Here is a 21,314-nt window from a genome sequence, read left to right as displayed (position 1 = left end):
AAATCGTTTTCGCTCTATATATATCCAAAATAAAAGACTAAAATGCACTTGTTTTGTCAAATTCTGGCTCAGAAGGTAAAACAAAAAAGTTCGCTTTTTCGTCCTTTGTTTTAAATTGAAAACACATGAAAAGCAATATTAAATGCAAGTTAATAACAGTAAGATCTAGAATATAAAACCTCTCACCGCTGCAACTTATCTGTGGTATAAATAAGGTGGCAATTGGAATCCAAAGCAGTATTTTATAAACTTCCATTTTATGCGTTGTTGCAACTGGATATGAATCAACTTAGTTCCGCCAGTCGGATAGCATGTTAAACAAATTTACATTTAGCTCCGTCATTATAGCTGCATTTGTGCAGTAATACTGAAAAATCTTTGTTTAAAATAAAATCTAACCACATCACATGATATATTTGAAGCACAATCAAGTGAAATAATCATTATTATGAAAAGACAAGTACAAAAACCTTTGCATATAGATTTCACCACTGCAACAAGTGTTTTACGATATTTCTTTACTCGAGACAGTTAAGTTTTAATATTTAAAAAGAGAGGATTGCAGAGATTTTTAAATAATTGAAATTAAACTGCTGAGAGTAGAGAAATATTGTAATACATGAGTTTTAGTGGCGCTATCTGTTTCTTTAATAATTTTTTCCTTCCTTTTCAAAGATTTGCAGAAAGATGGTTCTTTATAGGTGACGTCATCAGGCATGTCGCCTTTTTTTCATGACGTCACAATAGGAAAATGCAGAAGAAACCAAGAAAATTTGACGTCACAATTAAATTCTACCAATTATTTGCCGAGAACAGATATTAAACTTGTTAGGAGACATGTTTTTCTCATACCGATCAAGAAATGTGAAAATAGCAAAAAAATTAGAATTTGCGAGAGGGATAACATATGAGTAACAGTGAAGTTACGCTTCAAGAGACGAATGCAAACAAATGATTAGAAGGTATTGTAAATCATTATTAAACATAAAAAAAACCTGATACCAATTTTGTTTCCGCAAATGCAATATCATCATGGTCGTTTGTAACATAAAATCCTTAATCGGTCAGTGTATCTAAATTATCATCCGTTAAAAACACTTGACAAATCAATAATCAACTAAAAGCATCAACCTCTTTTAAAAGTTAACATTGGTTGAAACATAAGATTATGATATACTCTTTTTAAAAATGCTGATGGAATATCGCCAAATCCATGTAACAAACCACATTTAGAAGTTGAAGACACTCGTATCACTTTTTTTCAATTTAAAATATCAATGGTACCTAAATTATGTACTTCAGACGCGTATTGCGTCTTCAAAAGACTCACAACTGACGCTCGTATCAACGCAAATAAACTCTTTAATTTTAATTTTAATTGTAATTTTACACTTACGCCAGACGTGCTTTTCGTCTACAAAAGACTCATCAGTGACGCTTGAATCAAAAAATGTTTAAAAGGCGAAAAAAGTACGAAGTTGAAGAGGAATGAGGACCCTAAATTTCGAAAGGTTTTGACAAATACAGCTAAGGTTACCCAACCTAACTGGTGATTTTTAGATATAAAGAAGTTTTATTCTTCTTGGTTTATTGCAAGTACGTACAAAAGAAGAACGAAAGATACCAGAGGGACAGTCAAACTCATAAATCGAAATTAAACTGACAACGCCATGGCTAAAATGAAAAGGACAAACAGACAAACAATAGACAAACAATAGTACACACGACACAACATAGAAAACTAAAGAATAAACAACACGAACCCCACCAAAAACAATTAGATAGTTGCACAATGAACACTGTCAACAGACCTTGAATAATTCAATAGATGGACATTTATATAGCGGGAGAGTTAACTGTTTAAGGGAGTGTAGATGTACGGATTACATAATTGCGCGTCTGGGGTTTTGCATCATAATACTGGTTCCGTTGATAACTATTTACATGTAATTGGTTGTTGCTAACAAAATAATGAATCGTCGATAAACAAATTGCGTGCAGTCGGTTTTTGTTTACAGTTTCGTGGAATACAGATGTACAATTACATGTACTCGGAAATCATTACAATTCAAGATAACGTAAATGTTCAAATTGTTTTGTTTATGTTTCTTTTGGGTTTTCGACTTTCGGCTAACGTCAATATTTAACGAGTTGTCCTTCGTCCGAATGACATTGAATTTATCATTGTATCTTTGACAGTAAATTATTTCAATTCTTTTATTTAATGTGAGAACATATTTTTCGCTCTCTATTTGCATGTTTGATAAATCGTAAAAAACTACATCTTTATTTCTGTGATGACGTGATTTATATTTTAATATGACAAATTATAGCTGATTACTCTGATATCTATAGTAATGTTATTCTGAAATGTTTCAGTTATTAGTACATGTTAAACTGTAGATTGAAATATACGTGATAATGCATATTGTGTATGTACTTGTTTTTGTTTGTGTAAGTCTTGCTTATGTTACTTTTTGATATAATTAATAGTAGTGTTATGCATAGTGATGTTGTGTTATTCCTTTTGGACATGAAATTGTCTGTTTGGTTCGAATAATGATTTGAATTTGACCTTGGAATCTGTTGTCCAATAGATATAATAGAATATTAATTATGTGTTACATTATATTTATCCATTAGCATCTTCTCAATATATGAAGTGAAGGCTTTAGTTAGCTTTATAAATTTAGACAGCAGTAGTTTATCAACGTTCAAACAGGATAGACTGATTACCAAAATATAAATCAAGGTAACAAACAAAAAAACTGAACTAGAAAAAAGAGTTATACCGAGTGCATCAACACAGTAAGCATTCCCTATTATGCACCCCTCACCGACTAAGATAAAATTGTAACAATTGGGAATATAACATAATCGGTTAAATTTTCTAATACATAAGGATCTTAAACAGCAAAAACCTTTTGGGAAGTTATGGGTTCACAGAAAAATCGGGTGAGTCAATTCGTGGTGATGACCATAGAACTTATGTTGGACGATTTTTAAGTATTGTTTTATTTTTAATGTCTTCGTTGTTGTACCGGTCACAGTCTCTTCTACCTATTATTAAAAAAAAATGTTTCATTTTCAAAATATCACTAACGATCAGGTTTCCGGTTTAGAAAATTTACACGACCGATGGTTAACAAATTTGCATGGTCATATCTCTCAGCGTAAAATAAGTGATTACCTATCCGCTATGATCGCTTAATGCCTTATCATTTGATAGCACTAAGATTATTTAGGGTTTTGCGCAAATATGTTTACCTTTATTTACCTGTCCAAAGTCCGGACTTGATCATTCAGTGGTTGTCGTTTATTGCTGTATATCTTATATTTTTCGTTTATTTGTTTTTGTATTTAAACCAGACTGTCAGTGTCCTCGTTTGTATTGCTTAACATTTGTAATTTTCTGCACTTGTATAGTTTGTGATACAGTATGTTTTTTCATTGTTGAAGTTCGTATACAGACCTAAATTCCTGACTTATGCGTCCCTGTTTTTGTTGGAGGGTTGTCTCGTATGCTATCTTACCATATTTTTACTCTTATTTTCATATTATCAACCTATTTTGTAGGAGTACCTCAAGTGTTACATGTAGAGCATGTTTGTCAACTTATCTAGAGAACCTAGGATAACCCCGGGTTTAAGTGTGATTCGTTTTTCTCAGATTTTTGTTTTCTATGGTGTGTTTGTATACCTTTGATTGCCTTTGGGTCATTTTTTTTGCCATGACGTTTTAACCTGGCCATTGACTTATACATGAATTTTAAATTACTTTGGTATATCTTGCCTCTTTTTGTAAGAAACCAATTTTAATTTCCTGAAAACCGTTACATTGGTGAATATGTCTTTTTTGAGTACTTAGATGCATTTTGGTATATCCTTTCGGTAGTTTTGGGTCCTTCAGTTACGTTCTTTATTGAGCAGTTTTAACATTTTTGGTTCGAACGTCACTAATCAGCCTTTTGTAGACGAAACACGCGACTGGGTAGAAAATTTCAATTCTGGTATCTATAATAATATCGATAGTACATTTGTAAGTATCGGCGATCTGATTAAACAATTCAGCCAAAATATTGGGACTCTGAGTATGTAGGATGATTGTTATATTATATGCTAGAATTAATCATCTGTAGGAGAGACAATGGTTAGAAATAATATAGATGGAGTCGTGATGGAGTCATTAAGGAGTCGTGAATGGTCGAGTTAAGGTCGTGTACAGTCGGATGGCGGTCATGTAGAAGTCGTAAACAGGCCCGATTGGTTGAGCTTGGTCGTGGAAATTTGGACAATCGGGATCATCGAGTTGATCTGATCGGCAGTGTGAACCTAGGTTAACATTATAAGGATACCTAAATATACACAATTGTCACATATATCAAGTTGGTTCTTATTTTATTGACTTTTACACATCCACTATTTCTAAACACGACTACTTTAGTTTATATATATTAATATATAAACCATATTCCTTTGAAGAAGAGTTAACAGCATTTATTATCATATTTTGCAAATCATCTGTGTTCTCACTAAATAAAACAGTGGAGTCTGCGTACATAAGTAAAAATAATTTTAAAGATTTCAAATTAATAAGACTGACAGCCATTATTAATAAGCTCTACTTCCATATCTTTAACATACAACGAGTATAATAATGGAGATAAAGATTTCCCTTGCATCAAGCAAGTATAACATTGAAAACAGTTTTCAATTTTGAATACATAAATTTAATAACAGTAAGAAAAGAGGGACGAAAGATACCAACGGGACAGTCAAACTCATAAATCTAAAACAAACTGACAACGCCATGGCTAAAAATAAAAAAGACAAACAGAAATAGTACACACGACACAACATAGAAAACTAAAGAATAAACAACACGAACCCCACCAAAAACTAGGGGTGATCTCAGGTGCTCCGGAAGGGTAAGCAGATCCTGCTCCACATGTGGCACCCGTCGTGTTGCTTAAGTGATTACAAATCCGGTAAATAGTCTAATTCGGTAGGTCATATTCATGAAAGGGAAGGGGATTGTAGTTACGACGTAAGGAACATATCCGATATCATTTGTGAAACGGTTATTCCATAACGGTCAACCAACTCGTGATGGCGTCCGTAAAATTTACGAAGGGATGATTTCAACTTCACCATTTGGAACTCTTGGTTTAATAGCTTCCTTGTGAGCAGCAAACCTCTATCAAGAAAATCATGATAGGAAATGCAAGCACGGGAATATCGTATCAATTGGGAGATATATACCCCGTATGCAGGTGCTGCTGGAATGTTGCTACTTAGAAATGGAAAGTTCACAATTGGAAAGCTGAAATCATCTCTTTTGTCGTAAAGTTTTGTTTTCAACCGACCCTCATTGTCAATTTCTAGATGTAAGTCAAGATATGAAGCCGACTTAACTGTATCTGTAGTATCCTTTATCTCTAGTTCGATTGGATAGATGCGTTCCACATAGTCACCAAATTTTGAATTGTTTAGTGAAAGAACATCATCTATATAGCGGAAAGTAGAGTTAAAGGATATTGCTAACTTCTTATCTTTCTTCCTAAGAAGTTCCTGCATGAAGTCAGCCTCATAATAATAAAGAAACAAGTCGGCGAGTAGAGGGGCACAGTTTGTTCCCATTGGAATGCCGACAGTCTGTTGAAAAACACGTCCTCCGAACGTAACAAATATGTTGTCAATCAAGAAATCAAGCATCTTGATAATATCAGTTTCAGAGAATTTTTTGTTTGAATCAGAGTGATTCTTTACAAAGTAGGATTTATCCCTCCCTAAGACAAGATACTTGTATCTACGTTGGCCATTCTTTTTTATGAAGCAAAGTAATATCAACTCTTTCAATTTGTCTTTTAGTTTGGAATGTGGAATACTTGTGTACAGGGTAGAAAAGTCAAATGTTTTAATACTGTTACAAGATGAAAGAGAGTTAGATTGTATGTACTCTAAAAGATCTTTTGAATTTTTAAGTATCCACATCTGATTCACGCCACCTCTAGAATAGGCAGTTTCACAATAACTTTGAAGCCCGTCTTTGATTGCTGATAAAATTGATGTTAATAATTTAGAAAGAGGTTTCGTGGAGCACTTGGAAGACCCAGCAATATACCGTTTTTTGTAAGGACACTTATGTAGTTTAGGTATCCAATACAGTGATGGAAGATCCAGTTCTTCATCTTTGGTTGAAATTCCAAAGGAACATAGCACAGACCTATGATTATCCAGGATTTCCTCTTTGGTAAGTGTCGTGAGGGTATATGTTGAGTTACCAAGTGAATTGTCAATACCTAATTCGTTTATCAAGCAGTTGATGTAGTGACTTTTACACACAAAAACGATGTTATTTGGGGCTTTATCTGCAGGGACAACAACATATTTGTCATGGAGGTCGGATAGGTGTTTTGCAACATTTGGGTCTTTAAAGATTGACGTAGCATGGGCATTGATGGACCCATTCAGTTTCTTAATTCTGATTTGTATCAACGACCTCACTGCCTTAATCCATTCGGAAAGAGTGTCTACGTCTTCCTTCTCGCGCTTAGCCCATTGCCTGGCATAATCCTCGACTGAATCCATCAAAATTTTAAAGTTGTATTTCCAATTGATGGATTTAGGCTCACGATATTTGGGACCTTTCGATAACACATTTCGTAGAGAAGTGTTATTAACAATGTTAAGGTCACCGGTAATAACGTGGCCAGCAGGATTATATGTGAATTTGGAACTAGCACAAGTGCAATCAGGAGGTTTAGACTTGAAGTCGTCAATATCGAGATCCTGCAAAACGCGTTTGTAATTGAAAATTTTAGTTGCAATAGGTTTGGTATAGGTATAAGAAATTATTGGTACAGACTGGTCTTTGAAATAAGGAGGTATTTTCGATTGCACTAATTTATGATGAAGGATATTGCCTAGGTTGACGCCATCGAGACCTTTGTTGGCAAAGGAAAGATTAAGAAAAGATCTTTTCTCTTTTTCATCTTTTCCAATGCGAACTTGCTTGAAAAGTCTGTGACTTGCAATATCCGAAATTATAGCTTCAAGTTTGTATTGGTTTGAATGAGGGTTTGTAACAGTGGATTCCAAACATAAATTGAACAGAGAATGAAGTTTCGAAAGGGGTAATGAATAAAGTTTCGTGCGAATGTGATGAATACCTAACGGCTTTTGTATGAATGGCAGCAAGTCATTAATAGAGACATCATGCAGAGAAGGTGATGTATAATGACGATGACCATGACTGCGTCTACGTCGAGGAGTCGAGTTGAAAATATTCATCACATTCACCGAGTTACACGAAGGACTAGATAGAATACCTATACCATCAATTTTGTCATTGCAGCCATAAGGTGTTGCAGTTCCCAATTGTCTAATCCAGTAGTCTTCTTTTTGTCTACGGAGAGTCGTTGAAAGATTAGGATTGTTAGAGCTATGGTATATCTTTTCGATAATGCGAACTGTCATAGAAACGATGGAATGATCGGGCTGATTGAAATGCTGGTATAGAATGTCGTTAGCATTAAGGTTTATGTCTGATCTATGACCGCACATACGTTTGTTAAGCCTTCCTTTCGTTTCACCGACGTATACCAATCCGCAAAGGTTGCACTCTAATCCGTAGACGACATTTATCGATTTACAATTCAGATCATCGTAACTTCTGGTAAAATATGACTTCTTGGTCAAATTGCTAGTGAATTCAGCATCTGTAATTAAAATAGCACAAGTTTTGCAGCCTTTGGTCTCGCATTTTGAAATGCGACAGTGTTGTACTGTGTCATCAAACACCAAAATGTCTTTAAGGAGAATATGTGTAATATTGCTATTGTCACTAGGACGATGATCTGAATGAGTCGTGTTTGAGATATTTGTCATGTCTGGTGATGAGGGGACACCTGCCGTATCAGACGACACCGTGTCCATGGTGACGTCTGTTTCGGACCTTAAGAAGTTTCCCATTAATCCATATCTTACTAGTCTAAACCACGACTTAACACAAAAATACTACCAAAGGCTTTACTATAATCAACAAAACAGCAATATAAACCTTGACCCTTTCTTAATTACTTAGAAATCAAGAATGAAGACAGAAGAAGGCATCAGAAGTGTCGTATCCGGGACGGTATCCAAACTGTGCATCTGTCAGAGTCCGTTTAGAAGTGTCCTCGGATTTCGGTATTTTTGTTATTTTACATTTGGATTAATCTTTCAGTAATCAATTACTTTCTTCGTTTTAATAGTCTTGATCATTCTATATCTTAGTATTAAAATAAATAAGATTTGTTTTTTTAAGTTTCATTCAATAAAACAGATCTTTTCATCCACCAAACAAATTAGTGTGTGGCTATTTCAATAACAAAAGGCATCACCAGCTATTATCTAGTCACGGATACGTTTCTGCTAATGATGAGGATAACAGGATATTGTATCCTTTTGACGAATGCCTTATAAACAAAAGAGAAATACGTGATTCAGTCCGATTGAAAGTTCACTTTGATCTTTAGGAACCTACTTTTTCATTTATTGAAATATTAACTAGATAAGGGAAAATAAAATATTCATTTACAAACAGTAAACGACATCTCAAATAAGTAAGCTGCACTCATAGATCGTAGCATGCTATGCTTTACATAAATGTTGTCCGTGTTTTTGAGTCTTATATCTTTGATGATGGTTTACGTTATGAATTTAATTTACATTCAATTAGGCCAATGAAACACTTCTTGATATAGAAATACGACAATACCTGCAGATATAGACCACCCGCTCTCTAAAAATGTATTGTATAAGTCTCTATTTATATAAATGAAATTCATCCATCTAATTATATTCGTACTTATTTCACCGTTTAAAAATAGCGTCCTTTTTCAAAAATACTCTTTGAACAAACTGATGGTGTAATACCACTATTGAATTTCCCCAATTAGTCTTTGTTAAATTTGCACAAAAAAAGTGCAGAATTTATCTTTGTTTCAAATAAAGAAATACTTGGCATGGGTTAAGTTTTATCCTGTTCAGTACTATATAAAAAAATTCACATTACATTTCATTGCATATAAGAAAATAATTATCAGTGGAAGTTAACCGATCTATTTTCAACTCTTTTCTATCTTTGTACAAGCTTTAGTAACCATGTAACCTCAAGTTTCTAAAATATTCTATAGAAACCAAATACAAAATAGTGCTTTGTAATACCCAAGATATATGTTTATGACCAAGAAAGGTTTTACTGCATTGAAATGTAGGATTAATTACCTGCAACTGTCAAATTCAAGGGAATATTTTTTTTGACCTATTTTCGTATGTAACCGCACCTAACAATCTTTCGTTTTACATGGTTAATGTCCTTCATACTGCACTCGTTCTATTTGAGCAGTCAAAATGCGTTGACTGTATATTTCTATGTCATATACAGTCACTGACCCAATATCACTTATCCTCATGAATATTTAAATAACAATTGCCGAAACTATATTCAATTATTCATACGACCTCTTCAACCTGTTCTTGTTTCAAATGTATACAACGATGCATGGAACGACTCAAACTTATTTCTATTACAATTTAAAAAAAACCATATTTCACATGTTGTTTAAAACCTGTAAATCATTGTGTTTTATGCTTATTGTTGTTATTTTAGTCCATACTCAAACGAATTCGTTCACCATCGATTGCGGGTTTCAACAGGTACTGTACATTTCATTGTGATGTATATTTCTCCGCCTGATATGAGGCCTTTTTAAAGGGGAATTTTCCCCAATATTTAAATCAAATAAATAACATTAAACTTATTTTTATAATGCATATATTCCGCCATATATAGACTTTTGTAGTTCAGTTTGGGGAAATTTATTACAAAACGATTCAGATAGAATCATAAAACTTAAAAAAAGAGTAGCAAGAATTATACTGGAATGCAATATTTCTATTCCATCTAATTTCATGTTTTCATCTTTAAAATGGCTTTTACCAAATGAATAAAATACCAACAATCAATTCTAATGTATAAAATTGTAAATGGACTATATATAGCTAACACCTGATTACTTAGCAAGGCTAAATATTGATGATGTGCAACACCACAACTTACGATCTGTCTCTAATAATGATCTTTTTGTTCCAAGACCAAACACAAATTTCTATAAAAAATCTTTTCATTATTCTGCAACCAAAGTATGGAATAATTTACCACTCGAAATAAAAAAATGTCGTAATGTGAAATTATTCAAGAAACATTATAATCATTTTCTTGAAAATTATATGCAAGTCAAATAATTTGTTTTCCTTTAACAAAACAAATATTGCCATTTGTATTGTATTGTATGAATGTATGGATGTTGACTGTATGCATGCATTTTGTTTGAGGGCCTCAATGAAAATTAGACTAATTGAGTTACCCTCTTTAAACAAAGAATTTATTATTATTATCATTATTTTTATAACCTGATGTTCAGTTGTTGTCGTTTGTTGATATTGTTCATAAGTGTTTCTCGTTTTTTATATAGATTAGATCATTGGTTTTCCTGTTAGAATGATTTTACACTAGTCATTTGGTAGCCCTTTATAGTTTGCTGTTCGGTGTGAGCCATGGCTCCGTATTGAAGACCGTACTTTTTCGGTTTACTTTTACAAATTGTGACTTGGATGGAGGGTTGCCTCTTGGCACTCATACCACATCTTATATCTACTAGAAAGTAAAATTTATTATATCTACTAAGTTTTATCATTATTCACAAAATCATATTTTCTGAGGCAGTGTTTGTTAAATCCTTTATACATATATATTGATTTACTAGTTTTACTTCATTTCATAATTTCAACGAGCCCAATGATAAAAATTGACATGAAATATCACTGATAAGTTCATTTTCTGTAAATTACCTATTGATAAAATGTTGGATAGACTAACACTTAGGTCATTCTAACCCAAGGCTTTACTACATTTGGTATATTTTTTTTTCTAAATATTCAGAGCTTATTATACCTCAACTTTGCTATTAATTTTACTTTCCTTATTTATATTCCAGCTCCACTGATGAGTCTTATATAAAAACAATCAGCAAGCAGGATTAACAAATAAGTAAATAAACTTTGATCAATTTTCAAATCTTAACATTCGATTAAGAGAACAATTCTAATTTTGAAGCATCAGCTGAGGGGATCCCACAAACTCCTACTGGGTCGAGTGGGTAAGTGTCGCATGACTGAAACTGATAATCGAATCCTCTTGACAATGTCTTAATGTCTTTCACACTTAATTTTCTTTTAACGTTGGTGAATTTAGAATATATTTCGAAATCAACGTTTCAACTCCCTCAGGCAGAATTGACATCAGATGAACTTAGATAAATTTGGATACTTAGTATTTATTTAGACCTATTTATGTCATATATATCCTCAAGTTTTCTAGTATTCATATATCATTTAATTTTAAATATTTGTGGTTGAGAGGTTTATCAAGAAGACCACTGAAATTCTCTCCAGCACCAATGATCAGTTAGATAAAGTTTTGGAAAACACAATTTTAATTCAGGAAAATGTTTTGAGTTGTGTTGTATTAATTTTGTCCGAATACATCTATTTCTTGGAACGGAAAATACATGCCTCTGGGAATATTTAGTTTGGTTTTATATATGCTAATGTGTTCAATTCTATCCGGCATCATCTATTGAGACGCAACACTTGTCTGGGTTACCAAGTAGCAATCCTGGCATCTATGAGAAGTATACTTATGTTGAATACAATTCATAACAGGAGACCTTACCATCGTTCGCGACCGAGAGTTAAAATCATTCCTCAGTAAAGGACCTAAATATTGTCCCCCGTCAATTATTAATTGGAATGAGTGTCGTAATATCACCAACGACTCACTCCGTACCTTCTGTTTGAAATGGGTAAAACGGGGAAAACTGGACAAAAAATCTTTGGACTCTTTTTTTAATTCAGTAATGAAGATAGTTGATATTCGAATACAACATTTTAAAGAACATTTTACTCTTAACAACAACCATAAAAACCCTATTTCGCGTATCAAACATAAACTTAAAGATCTAGCCAAAGAATTTGTTTTGTCGAGGCTGATAAAGCTGTTAATAATATCATTATTGTTTGACGTAAATTTTTTATTGATGTTCTGCAAAAGGAAATCACGAATTCACCAACATTCGAACTGACTTCATTTTCAGAAAACGACATCTGTAACAAACACAAACTTTTAGCTACTTCTTTACAAGCAGAACCAAATACAATGAAAGTCCCAGCTATGTACTGGCTTCCGAAGCTACACAAAAAACCTTACAAATATAGATTTATTTCATCTTCAAGCCATTGTTCCACTAATAAATTGTCTATTCTACTTACTAGTACACTTGGTACTATCAAAAACCTGATAATAAATTGTTCAAATAAGGCCTTTGAAAATAGGGGAATTAATTACTTTTGGAGTGTCAAAAACTCATTGGAAGTACTTGATAAATTGCATGCATATATTGGTGATTTTAAATCTTTTCAAAGTTTAGATTTTTCTACCCTATATACCACTTTGCCTCATACTCTTATTAAGAAAAAAATCACATCCCTAATTAACTGGGCATTTAAAAAGTCAGAATGCGAGTACATATGTTCAAACTCTTCTAGGTCATTTTTTAGTAGCAACAAACAAAAGAACTATGTCAATTGGACATGCTTTGATACTATATATGCGCTTGAATTTTTACTTGATAAAATCTTTGTTCGCTTTGGAGATTCCGTATATCGTAAAGTTATTTGAATTCCAATGGGAATAACTGTGCACCACTTATTGCGGACCTATTTTTGTATTGTTATGACTTACAATTTATGAAAAAAATTAGCAAAGACCCATCGAAACAACATTTGATACAAAAATTGAACAACACTTTTAGATATTTGGATGATATATTGACTCATAATAATGACGACTTCAGTATTTTTACTAAAGAAATTTATCCTGTTGAACTTACTTTAAATAAAGCTAATACTAACAATGACCACTGTCCTTTCCTCGATCTTGATATCTATATCATTAACGGGAAGTTTAATACAAAAAAATATGATAAAATAGATGATTTTTCATTTCCTATCGTTAATTATTCATTTTTAGATGGTGACATTCCCTTGTCACCATCTTATGGTGTTTATTTATCTCAACTTGTACGATTCGCTCGTGTTTGTAACAACTTATTAAATTTTAGCGAGAGAAATTTATGTATTACTGAAAAATTATTACACCAGGGTTTTTGATATCACAAACTAGTCAAAACATTTACTAAATTTTATCATCGGTATAAGGAAATAATTCGTAAATATAACTCAACATGCAGACATCTTATACGTTCAGGTATTTCACATCCAATCTTTTATGGTAATATTCTTTACAAACTACAAAAATGTCAGTATTCCCCTCAAAAGCTTACAAAACCTTTAAACAGACTTATTAAGAAGGGATATAGTTACGATACTGTTGTCAGGTCATTAAAGATTGCATATTTTGGCTTTAATATTGATTCACTTATAGGGTCTATGCATCGGAACTAAACACATCTATTTAAAAAACAATTGTTGGCATGACACAGGTTATGTTCTTCTCATATATTTTATGATAGTATGATACTAAACCCCTAACGGGTGGGATTGTGCCTGATATTCATATGATGAAGACTAATCTTTTAATCAGTTGAATTAAGGTCTAGAGCTGACATGTCAGTTAACTGCTAGTAGTCTGTTGTTATTTATGTATTATTGTCATTTTATTTATTTTCTTTTGTTTCATCTTCTGACATCGGACTCGTACTTCTCTTGAACTGAATTTTAATGTGCGTATTGTTATGCGTTTACTTTTCTACATTGACTTGAGGTATAGGGGGAGGGTTGAGATCTCATAAACATGTTTAACCCAAGTCAGGAGCCTCTGGCCGTTGTTAGTCTTGTATGATTTTTAATTTTAGTTTCTTGTGTATAATTCGGAGTTTAGTATGACGTCGATTATCACTTTACTAGTGAACATATTTTTTAAGGGGCCAGCTGAAGGACGCCTACGGGTACGGGAGTTTCTCGTTACATTTAAGACCCATTGGTGGCCTTCGGCTGTTGTCTGCTCTATGGTCGGGTTGTTGTCGCTTTGACAAATTCCCCATTTCCTTTCTCAATTTTATTTGATATTCTGCTTAGTGCAATTAAAACCTCGGTCTAAATGTATAGTGTTTGTATATAGCTTTGTTTTACCACTACATGTATTTGTATTAGTAAACCGGGTATACGTCAATGAGACAAGAATCCAAACATTCCTATTTTCATTGATTTTGTTATTTGGAACACTTCTGCTATTATTTTCTCGACTCGATAAAATCAAAGACTTTCATACATTGTGTTGATGACATTTGTTGAGTTTTGAAATATATCGCAAACATAACTAACCAGTATTTACAGTTTTCTAACTTTATTTTGTTATCTTTATTCAAGCGCCCTTTTTCATATACGTGAAGTGGAGTATTTTTGATGACTTTTAAAATATATAGCATATTTTCGTCCATACTTTTCGCCGCTGACAAATCTCGAGTACAATGATTGCTGATTTATACACTATTGAATATATTGTGTACTGGTTCAAATCATTCTATATTGGCAATATACTAAATTGATTTCCGCAAATGAATGATAGAAAATGAAAAAAAGTTTCCTGTTTGTTGTTTTTCAATTTAAAACACGCAAATAGTGGTAAAAGTAAGAAACATAGAATATAAAATAACCTCACCGCTGCATCTTATCTGTGGTATTATAAAGATGGCGATTGAAATCCAAAGCATTGTTTTATAAACTTTCATTATCTGCGAACTTCGTTTAAATCAACTCAATTCCGCCAGTCTAACAGAAGCATGTTAGGCGAATAAACATCTTAGATCCGTCACTATGCTCGCGTTTGCGCAGTGATACAAAAACAGTATTTATAAAAAGAATATCAAATCACGCGGTGTATTTCCAATCATTAAATCAAAATCATTATTATGAAAAGATTTGTGCAAAAGCCTAACAGTGGTATAAATAGTGAGTTAAACACAATCTAAAAGTAACTCTTCAGCAGATGCATGTTTATAATTTCTTTTAAATTCTTATAAATTACCAAAAATAATGCACTAAGGAATTGGAAAACTGCAGTCAAAATTGTGTTATTATCTTAATTACTATGAAAATTTACAAAAACACACCATAGACAAAGCACATAAGCGCTCATTAAGATACATTCTTAACTCAGGGAGAAAAAGGTTAATCTATAGTTGTATTTTGCTTTGAATTAGCTTACAGTAACTTCAAGTACCGTTATTTCGACGCTTTGTTTCTATTTTGTTTTACGTCAGTTGTTTGTGTGCTCGTATCGATTTATTATTGAGTTAAGCCAATTGATACTGGTGTGTACAGTTTGTTCATATGTTGTGATGTAACAACTTTGTCTAATATTAAGTAATAGGTGATAAGGGCTCAACAACATATAAACCCCACCACTATTGCTTTATTTTTCATCTGTAATATTAGAATTAATAATAACGTAATGTTTACTATTGCAAATAAAAAAAAAAAAAAAAAAACCAAAAAAACCATGCACAGCCTTATCACTCTTCGCGAATACATATCAACAATTTTATTTGATCTTGAAAAGACGATGACATTTTACATAATGTAAAATGTGTCACATTCATTTTGCTACATGAAATATATCTTTACACTGAAAATGACTCTAATAATTCTGCTACTGCACAGAAAAGCTCTCATTTAATGTGATGTTGTTTTTCAATTTTCAACTGTATATAATTAAGAGACTGGACTTTAACGAAACATTCAACTGAAGTTTATTATATATATGTCTGAATATTCCCAGCTCCTCTTAGATTTAGAAGAAATTTAAATTATTTATCAATTTCTTCAATTATAGATGTCTGTGATACGTGTAATTTCATATTTTATTTTTAGAAATTCACCTGACGTCACTTTTTCTGGCGTTGATACATTCGTGTGACGCACAGATCATTATTCTATTGCTGTCATATATACTGTCGTAAATTAATTTCATGTGATAGTTGTTATTATTGTTATTATATGTTGTTATGTACTATTATACTATATATTTATGTACTAGTTTATTTGTGCTGCATTTATATCACGTAATACAGTCATTTCTGCGGCATTGTTCGTTTTGAATTTTCCGCGGAGTTATGATATTTTTGTATTTTACCAATATGTTTATCCTGTTGCTATATTAGAATATGTTTAAAAATGGAACTCGGGTTATACATGTTTAATTTGCATAGGATCATCCCACAAATACATGCGTACAATACGCATTGCAATCCATTGTTGAAATAAAAGTACCGTGTGTTTAAAAACATTGAAATGTAGTTTTAAAGTTTAACAAGTAACATTACTAAAAGTGTACAGGTGCAATAGTCTTTGTGTTGTTTATATTTATCTAAATTGAGTCATTTAAACATGTTCATAAACAGACTGGCATAAAATTTGATTTAAGTAAAAAAAAAATTGAGCCTTATTTAAATCAATTTTCCAACTTCAAAGTGCACTAAGGATATAGTCACCCAACAACTCCAACTGCTCCATTAAATGTAGGCAGTCATTGCTTCTCTTATTTCATATTCAAAACGTAAAATGTTGCTTCCCCCTTCCCCCTTATAAAAGATGACGAGTTGCGTTCGTAAAAATTAAGGATAGACGGATACCATTTTTGTTACAGCAAATTTGAAATTACCATTGGTGTTTATAACATAAAATTCCTTAATCGTTCAACGTATCTAAATTGTCATTCATTAAACTAAGATAAAGGTTACCATCTAGAAACATTGAAGAATAAATGATTTCCTAAAAGCATCAATCTCTTTTAAAGGTAAACCTTGATGTAAATATAAGCTCTGGAATACCGTATCATATATATAGTAATCCTTTAACAAATCATTAAAGAAAGTTTACAGATGGAAGTTGAAAACACTCGTATCGTTTTACAGAAAGTCAATTAAACTTTTTAACTTAATCTGGTTTGTTTTTTAAATGTGAGAAAATATTATTCGTTCTCCGTTTCAAGTACATGTATTCATGTTTGGCTGTACTGGAAATAACAGGTTGCACGTACACAATTTAAATCATCAGACCTAGTTATATCTTTATTACTGTGATTTTATCGATTTTGTTTTCTCTCTCAATATGAAAGAAACAAACTAGTGCGAAAAGAAAAGGTCTATATTAATATAAATAATAATAATTATCTTACCTCCTATACATTTCCAGGAATATGATTGGTTAAAAGCGTCCGCGTGCAAACCGTGTATATTTGATATTAGGTTAGTAGGGAGGCGGGGCTTATCTCATACACGGTTAGTAGTGGACTTACGTCCCTTTATATTCCTTATTAGGTAAGAAGGGGGCGGGGTTTATTTCATACACGGTTAGTAATGGTGTTATGTCCCTTTATAAAAAACAAAACGGTACTGAGAAAAAATCTTAAAAGTTCTAACAGACGAAGAAATTGATGATTAAGATTGAAATAAATTCATAAAACACATTTAAACCTTGCAAGTCGTTATTGTTGTCATCTGTTTTTGTAGATCAATGGAAGAATTTCTTAGTGCTAACAGTATTGAAGACTTGCTCATTTTGAGAATCACTAGTCTCAATTTCACACGTTAAGATAGTCGGTAAGATAAATTCGTTACATAGTGTGCTAGTGACGTAATATGGTATATATGGAGTCAGTAAATTCCATATGGGGATTCGAGCTTCGCTCTCACCCCATATGGAATTTACTGACCCCATATATACCATATTAGGTCACTAGCACACTATGTAACTAATAATGTGTGGCAACTTTTTAATATTTGAGAATATGTGGCAACATTGGGATATTTGACAATGTGTGGCGACATTTGAATACTTGACAATGTGTAGTAAAATTAGGATATTTGACAATGTGCGGCAACATGAAGCTATTTGAAAATGTGTGGCAACATAATGATATTTGACAATGTGTAGTACATGTGGATAGTTGACAAAATGTGGCAACATTTGGATATTTGACAATGTGTGGCAACATTTTGATATTTGTCATTATGTTGCAACATATGGATACCGATAGTTGACAAAATGTGACAACATTTGGAGAAATGACTTTGGTATCAACATGTGAATACTTGACATTATCTTACCTCCTATACATTTCCAGGAATATGATTGGTTAAAAGCGTCCGCGTGCAAACCGTGTATATTTGATATTAGGTTAGTAGGGAGGCGGGGTTTATCTCATACACGGTTAGTAGTGGAGTTACGTCCCTTTATATTCCTTATTAGGTAAGAAGGGGGCGGGGCTTATTTAATACACGGTTAGTAATGGTGTTATGTCCCTTTGTAAAAACAAAACGGTACTGAGAAAAAATCTTAAAAGTTCCAACAGACGAAGAAATTGATGATTCAGATTGAAACAAATTCATAAAACACATTTAAACCTTACAAGTCGTTATTGTTGGCATCTGTTTTTGTAGGATTAATAGAAGTAATTTCTTAGCGCTAACAGTATTGAAGACTTGCTCGTTTTGAGAATCACTAGTCTTAATTTCACACGTTAAGATAGTCGGTAAGATAAATTCGTTACATAGTGTGCTAGTGACGTAATACGGTATATATGGGGTCAGTAAATTCCATATGGGGATTCGAGCTTCGCTCTCACCCCATATGGAATTTACTGACCCCATATATACCGTATTAGGTCACTAGCACACTATGTAACTAATAATATGAAATTTGTCGTTAAAAGGGAGAAAAAAAGAAAGACTTTCATTTGTTTGCTTTGCAATAGCACTTCGTATAGTTGGACCAGGTACTTTCATCAAACCTTTCACCCAACTCGTGTCACACTCATTTATTTGTTCTTCTTAATTTCTCTGAAAACCGTAGTTGAAACATATAGAGCTGGGTCGAACTGAAAGGTAAAATGTAAGTCACCTTGATATTTACAAACCGGTCACTTGCTGATTACTTTGATATTTACACTGCCGAAACGTTATTCATAAATCACTCATTTGTAATGTTTCAGGTACAAATATTTTTTAAACTGCAAATTAGAATATATGTGATAATGCATATTGTATGTACTTGTTTTTGTTTGTGTAAGCTTTGCTTAGTTTTAATTTTTCTGTATAATCACTAGTAGTTTAATGCATACTGATGTTGTGTTATTCCTTTTTGACATTACATTGTCTGTTTTGTTCGAATAATGATATGAATTTGACCTTGTAATCTGTTGTCCAATATATACAATAGAATATTAATTATGTGTTACATTATTTATATTCATTATCATCTTCTCAATGTATGAACTGAAGGTTTTAGTTAGTGATATAAATTTAGACAACAGTAGTTTATCAACGTCCAACAGGTTAGAGTGATTAACAAAATATAAATCAAGGTAACAAACAAAAACTAAACTAAAAAAGGAGTAATACCGAGTGTATCAACACGGTAAGCATTCCCCACTATGCATCCATCACCGACTAAGATAAAAGTGTAACAATTTTATGTAAAACATAATCGGTTATATTACAGATCATTACTATTCTAATACATAAGGATCCAAGACAGCAAAAACCTTTTGGGAAGTTATGGGGTTATGAAGAAATTCGGATCAGTCAATTCGTGGTGATGACCATATAACTTATGTTGGGACGATTTTAAGTATTGTTTTATTTTTAATGTCTTCGTTGTTTTTACCGGTAATGGTCTCTTTTACCCATCATTAAAAAAACTTGTTTCATTTACAATATACAATCAGGTGTCCGGTTTAGAAAATGTACATTACCGATGGATAACAAATTTGGTAATATCTCTCAGCGTTAAATTAGTGTTGAGTACCTATCCGCTTAATGCCTCATCATTTGATAGCACTAAAAGTGAGGGTTTTGCGCAAATATGTTTAGCCCCGCCACGTTTTGTATTTACCTGTCTCAAGTCCGGACTTGATCATTCAGTGGTTGTCGTTTATTGCTGTATATCTTATGTTTTTCGTTTATTTGTTTTTGTATTTTAACCAGACTGTCAGTGTCCTCGTTTGTATTGCTTAACATTTGTTATTTTCAGGACTTATATAGCTTGTGATACAGTATGTTTTTTTTCATTGTTAAAGGTTGTATACACCCCTAAATTTCTGACTTATGTGTCCTTGTTCTAGTTAGAGGGTTGTCTCGGATGCTATCTTACCATAGTTTTACTCTTATTTTCATATTATCAACCTATTTTGTAGAAGTACCTCAAGTCTCACATGTGGAGCATGTTTGTCAACTTATCTAGAGAACCTTAGAGGTGTCAGACCACCAATTACTCCCTCCAATTTAGAACGTATGTAAAAGTAGCCCTACTCTGACACAAAATAGTGCTTTTGATGTCCTTGTTTACTTAAACTAACCAACAAATTTGCAGAAATGAAACTTTTGGTGAAAGAGAAATATATCTAGATAATTTTGAGCCAAAATTTACTTGTCTATGAGTTTGCATTTAAAATTGAGGATTAATGCGTTCCATAGTATACTAATTTTAGAGTTCCAGAAAACCAGGTTTTTTTTTTGTACCTCTGTTTGAAGGTCAGTTATTTTGTTAGAAGGCTTTAAAGGTATGGTGAAAATTGGCATGTAGAAAGCTGATACATGTACAATTTAGAATATATACCTGGTTTCTATGAAGTTAAACTTAAGGTAAAATATTTAGAAAGCTGTGAAAATTGCAAAATTTGGTTGAACAGATAGGGATTTTTAATTGGTGGTCTGACACCTAAGCTAACCCCGGGATTAAGTGTGATTCGTCTTGCTCAGATTTTTCTTTTCTATCGTGTGTTTGTATACATTTGATTGTCTTTTTGTCATTTTTTTTACCATGACGTTGTAAGTTGGCCATTGACTTACTTGAATTTTAAAATTACTTTGGTATATCTTGCCTCTTTTTGTAAGGAACCAATTTTAATTTCCTGAAAACTATTACATTGGTGAATATGTCTTTTTTGAGTACTTAGATGTATTTTGGTATATCCTTTCGGTAGTTTTGGGTCCTTCAGTTACGTTCTTTGTTGAGCCGTTTTAACATTTTTGATACGAACGTCACTAATCAGCCCTTTGTAGACGAAACACGGAACTGGGTAGAAAATTAAACAAATCAGTCAAAATATTGAGAATGTAGGATGATTGTTATCTTATATGCTAGAATTAATCATATATAGGAGAGACAATGGTTAGAAATGACACAGAA

General features: G+C 32.6%; 1 protein-coding gene across 2 annotated transcripts in view; it reads right to left on the bottom strand.

The window, feature by feature from the left end:
* LOC139517788 (versican core protein-like) overlaps positions 1-14,918 on the bottom strand; it is a 39,666-nt gene extending 24,748 nt beyond the window's left edge. For both annotated transcript variants that reach the window (XM_071309216.1, XM_071309215.1), the window contains exon 1: positions 14,785-14,918. In XM_071309216.1, coding sequence (XP_071165317.1) covers positions 14,785-14,854 — 70 coding nt within the window. In that variant the 5' untranslated portion in view covers positions 14,855-14,918. The remainder of the gene's footprint in view (positions 1-14,784) is intronic.
* Positions 14,919-21,314: the final 6,396 nt, after the last annotated feature.

The sequence above is a fragment of the Mytilus edulis genome, chromosome 3 (assembly GCF_963676685.1).
Source record: "Mytilus edulis chromosome 3, xbMytEdul2.2, whole genome shotgun sequence".
Classification (NCBI taxonomy): domain Eukaryota; kingdom Metazoa; phylum Mollusca; class Bivalvia; order Mytilida; family Mytilidae; genus Mytilus; species Mytilus edulis.
The sequence above is the reverse complement of the archived record's forward strand: the minus strand, read 5'-3'. Positions and strand labels throughout refer to the sequence as shown.